Source organism: Mustelus asterias, unplaced genomic scaffold, assembly GCF_964213995.1.
Source record: "Mustelus asterias unplaced genomic scaffold, sMusAst1.hap1.1 HAP1_SCAFFOLD_3434, whole genome shotgun sequence".
In the NCBI taxonomy this organism is placed as follows: Eukaryota; Metazoa; Chordata; class Chondrichthyes; order Carcharhiniformes; family Triakidae; genus Mustelus; species Mustelus asterias.
Genome location: NW_027593379.1, coordinates 14,913 through 20,000, shown reverse-complemented (window position 1 = coordinate 20,000; position 5,088 = coordinate 14,913). Strand labels below are relative to the sequence as shown.

Below are 5,088 nucleotides of genomic sequence, written 5' to 3'. Positions count from 1 at the left end.
TCATTATTTTATTGAGAATAGCTTGTAGAAATACCGTCAACTGCATAAAGGTATTCTTGTGTCATTAGCTGGTATTCACTTTATTTCATTTTTTAACAAATGGTTCAGTTTAATATTTAAAATCACCCAGAAGTGACCCGATAATTACTCAACTTGACTTCAGGTACCTCCTCTTGATGTACGAATTGCAGAAGGTTGTGGCAGCTTATTTCACGGATTTGGCCCTTCTGCCATGCCGTTACCATCTGGTTCATTAATGTCCTTCAAACTGAGGTGAGGAGGAACTGCCCCTCGCGGAGGGTGGTGAATTTGTGGATCTCGCAGTCCCATAGCGCAGTGGGATCTGAATGATTGAGTGGTTTCAAGAAGGGGATGGATATCTTTGTAATAGGAAACAGGATAAAGGGATGTTGAACAGGTGGGGAGGTGGATTTGAGGCCAGGGAGCGATCATCCATGATCTGATTGATTGGCCGAGCAGGCTCGAAGGGTTGAATTTGCCGACTTCTGCTCTGAACTCCTATGTCCCTTTAGGGAAGGAAATCTGCCACCTGTACCTGTCTGGCCTACATGTGACTCCAGAGCCACAGCAATGTGGTTGATCTTAACTGCCTGAAAGGGGCAATTAGAGATGGGCACCAAATGCTGACCTTGCCCGTGATGCCCAGGAACCAGGAGAGAGTATTTTTTAACAAATTCAGATGGGAAGGCTGACGACCGGAGCTGATGTTTACACACTTTGGAAAGTATTTATTTACAGAGCTCCAGTATACCAGCGTGTGTCTCCTAACTCCTTCTCTCTATTCCAGGGCCGGTGCCCCTACGCCTGGTCAACGGGACCAATGCCTGCTCGGGGCGGGTCGAGGTCTACCACCACGGAGTCTGGGGGACTGTCTGTGACAACGGCTGGGACCGCCAGGCAGCCGGGGTGGTCTGCCAGCTGTTGAACTGTGGGAGCGCGCTCTCGGTGGCTGGAGGTGGTCAGTATGGAGCAGGGGCTGGTGTGATCTGGCTGGATGAGCTGAGTTGCAATGGCGCCGAGGTTGCCCTGGACCAATGCTCCACCAAACCCTGGGGAGTGAACAACTGCAACCACAGCCAGGACGCTGGGGTTAGCTGCTCAGGTGAGTGTGCATCATCCAGTGAGCTCCTCCGATCGATATCAGACTGGAGAAAGTCAGATCTCCCTCAGGACAGGCGGAACGGTTGAGTTTGGGGGAGAGGGAGAGTCGGAGTTGGGTTTGGGGCAAGAGGGAGAGTCGGAACGGTTGGGTTTGGGGGAGAGGGAGAGTCGGAGTTGGGTTTGGGGGGAGAGGGAGACTCGGAACGGTTGGGTTTGGGGGAGAGGGAGAGTCGGAGTTGGGTTTGGAAGAGGGGGAGAGTCGGAATGGTTGTGTTTGGGGGAGAGTGAGAATCGGAATTGGGTTTGGGGGAGAGGGAGAGTCGGAATGGTTGTGTTTGGGGGAGAGTGAGAGTCGGAGTTGGGTTTGGGGGAGAGGGAGAGTCGGAGTTGGGTTTGGGGGAGTGGGAGAGTCGGAGTTGGGTTTGGGGGAGAGGGAGAGTCGGAGTTGGGTTTGGGGGGGAGGGAGAGTCGGGGTTGGGTTTGGGAGAGAGAGGGAGAGTTGGAGTTGGGTTTGGGGGAGGGGGAGAGTTGGAGTTGGGTTTGGGGAGGAGGGAGAGTCGGAGTTGGGTGTGGGGGGGAGGGAAAGTCAGAGTTGGGTTTGGGGGAGTGGGAGAGTTGGAGTTGGGTTTGGGGGAGAGGGAGAGTCAGGGTTGGGTTTGGGGGAGAGAGAGAGAGTTGGAGTTGGGTTTGGGAGAGAGAGGGAGAGTTGGAGTTGGGTTTGGGGGAGGGGGAGAGTTGGAGTTGGGTTTGGGGGAGAGGGAGAGTCAGGGTTGGGTTTGGGGGAGAGAGAGAGAGTTGGAGTTGGGTTTGGGAGAGAGAGGGAGAGTTGGAGTTGGGTTTGGGGGAGGGGGAGAGTTGGAGTTGGGTTTGGGGGAGAGGGAGAGTCAGGGTTGGGTTTGGGGGAGAGGAAGAGTCGGAGTTGGGTTTGGGGAGGAGGGAGAGTCGGAGTTGGGTGTGGGGGGGGAGGGAGAGTCAGAGTTGGGTTTGGGGGAGTAGGAGAGTCGGAGTTGGGTTTGGGGGGGAGGGAAAGTCAGAGTTGGGTTTGGGGGGAGGGGGAGTCGGAGTTGGGTTTGGGGGGGAGGGGGAGTTGAGTTTGGGGGAGGCGGAGAGTCGGAGTTGGGTTTGGGGGAGAGGGAGAGTCGGGGTTGGGTTTGGGGGGGAGGGGGAGTCGGAGTTGGGTTTGGGGGGGAGGGGGAGTTGGGTTTGGGGGAGGCGGAGAGTCGGATTTGGGTTTGGGGGAGAGGGAGAGTCGGAGTTGGTTTTGGGGGGGGAGAGTCGGGGTTGGGTTGGGGGGAGGGGGAGAGTCGGGGTTGGGTTTGGGGGGGAGGGGGAGTCGGAGTTGGGTTTGGGGGAGTTGGGTTTGGGGGAGGCGGAGAGTCGGAGTTGGGTTTGGGGGAGAGAGAGAGTCGGAGTTGGTTTTGGGGGGGGGGAGAGTCGGGGTTGGGTTTGGGGCGGAGGGGGAGAGTCGGGGTTGGGTTTGGGGGGGAGAGTCGGAGTTGGGTTTGGGGGGGGAGAGTTGGAGTTGAGTTTGGGGGAGGGGGAGCATCGGTGTTGCGTTTGGGGGAGAGGGACAGGCGGAACGATTGGGTTTGGGGGAGATGGAGAGTCGTAGTTGGGTTTAGGAGAGGGGGAGAATCGGAATGGTTGAGTTTGGGGGAGAGGGAGAGTCGGAGTTGGGTTTGGGGGAGAGGGAGAGTCGGAATGGTTGGGTTTGGGGGAGAGGGAGAGTCGGAGTGGTTGGGTTTGGGGGGGCGGGAGAGTCGGAGTGGTTGGGTTTGGGGGGGAGGGAGAGTCGGAATGGTTGGGTTTGGGGGGGAGGGAGAGCCGGAGTGGTTGGGTTTGGGGGGGAGGGAGAGTCAGAGTGGTTGGGTTTGGGGGGGAGGGAGTGTCGGAGTGGTTGAGTTTGGGGGGGAGGGAGAGTCGCAGTGGTTGGGTTTGGGGGGGAGGGAGAGTCGCAGTGGTTGGGTTTGGGGGGGAGGGAGAGTCGCAGTGGTTGGGTTTGGGGGGGAGGGAGAGTCGCAGTGGTTGGGTTTGGTGGGGAGGGAGAGTCGCAGTGGTTGGGTTTGGGGGGGAGGGAGAGTCGCAGTGGTTGGGTTTGGGGGGGAGGGAGAGTCGCAGTGGTTGAGTTTGGGGGGGAGGGAGAGTCGCAGTGGTTGGGTTTGGGGGGGAGGGAGAGTCGCAGTGGTTGGGTTTGGGGGGGAGGGAGAGTCGCAGTGGTTGGGTTTGGGGGGGAGGGAGAGTCGCAGTGGTTGGGTTTGGTGGGGAGGGAGAGTCGCAGTGGTTGGGTTTGGGGGGGAGGGAGAGTCGCAGTGGTTGGGTTTGGCTGGGAGGGAGAGTCGGAGGGGTTGGGTTTGGGGGGGAGGGAGAGTCGCAGTGGTTGGGTTTGGGGGGAGGGAGAGTCGCAATGGTTGTGTTTGGGGGGAAGGAGAGTCGCAGTGGTTGGGTTTGGGGGGGCGGGAGAGTCGGAGTGGTTGTGTTTGGGGGGGAGGTAGAGTCGCAGTGGTTGTGTTTGGGGGGGAGGGAGAGTCGCAGTGGTTGGGTTTGGGGGGGAGGGAGAGTCGGAGTGGTTGTGTTTGGGGGGGAGGCAGAGTCGCAGTGGTTGGGTTTGGGGGGGAGGGAGAGTCGGAGTGGTTGTGTTTGGGGGGGAGGCAGAGTCGCAGTGGTTGGGTTTGGGGGGGAGGCAGAGTCGCAGTGGTTGGGTTTGGGGGGGAGGGAGAGTCACAGTGGTTGGGTTTGGGGGGGAGGAGGAGGCGGAGTGGTTGTGTTTGGGGGGGAGGGCGGCACGGGCGAAGATTATTCCTAGGTTTGAGCAGAGGCTACGATAGAGGAGGGCGAGGTTACGGAAGGTGGAGGAGGCTGGCTCCCTGCTTCACATTGGGGGTGGAAGGGGTCACCCAGGTCAGGTTCACTCTCTGGGACGTGGGGGGAAATGTGTCGGGCACAGGGAGGTACAGGAGGGTGACAGTTGTCCCTGGTCTCTCTGCCAGGTCCGGTCCGGGTACGGCTGGAGAATGGCCACACGGTGTGTTCCGGAAGAGTGGAGGTCTATCACCTGGGCTCCTGGGGGACCGTGTGTGATGCCGGCTGGGACATTCGGGAGGCCGGTGTGGTTTGCCAGATGCTGAACTGTGGCCCAGCGCTCTCGGCACACACAGGTTCCTACTTCGGAGGCGGGACTGGTGAGATCTGGCTGGAGGGCGTGAGGTGTCTGGGGACTGAAACAGCGCTCGATCAGTGCACATCTGGGACCCCCGTCACAAATCGTTGCACACACAACACAGACGCAGGGGTCACCTGCTCAGGTGAGTGGCTTAACCCAGTCTCCCCCTCACTCCCCGCACCCTTTAATATCCCACCCAGTCTAATCCCACTCTCCCCCTCACTCCCCGCACCCTTTAATATCCCACCCAGTCTAATCCCACTCTCCCCCTCACTCCCCGCACCCTTCAATATCCCACCCAGTCTAATCCCACTCTCCCCCTCACTCCCCGCACCCTTTAATATCCCACCCAGTCTAATCCCTCTCTCCCCCCTCACTCCCCGCACCCTTTAATATCCCACCCAGTCTAATCCCACTCTCCCCCTCACTCCCCGCACCCTTTAATATCCCACCCAGTCTAATCCCACTCTCCCCCTCACTCCCCGCACCCTTTAATATCCCACCCAGTCTAATCCCACTCTCCCCCTCACTCCCCGCACCCTTTAATATCCCACCCAGTCTAAACCCACCCTCCCACTCACTCCCCGCACCCTTTAGTATCCCACCCAGTCTAATCCCACTCTCCCCCCTCACTCCCCGCACCCTTTAATATCCCACCCAGTCTAATCCCACTCACCCCCCTCACTCCCCGCACCCTTTACTTTCCCACCCAGTCTAATCCCACCCTCCCCCTCACTCCCCGCACCCTTTAATATCCCACCCAGTCTAATCCCACTCTCCCCCTCACTCCCCGCACCGTTTAATAT

The 5,088-nt window shown here is 59.1% G+C and overlaps 1 protein-coding gene across 1 annotated transcript in view; it reads left to right on the top strand.

The window, feature by feature from the left end:
• The window catches only part of LOC144490562 (CD5 antigen-like), a gene marked incomplete at its 3' end in the record, with an annotated part of 14,885 nt that extends 10,461 nt beyond the window's left edge, over window positions 1-4,424 (top strand). Inside the window, exons 3-4 of the mRNA XM_078208280.1 lie at window positions 809-1,123; window positions 4,110-4,424. Of these exons, the coding sequence (XP_078064406.1) occupies window positions 809-1,123; window positions 4,110-4,424 (630 nt within the window). The remainder of the gene's footprint in view (window positions 1-808; window positions 1,124-4,109) is intronic.
• Window positions 4,425-5,088: the final 664 nt, after the last annotated feature.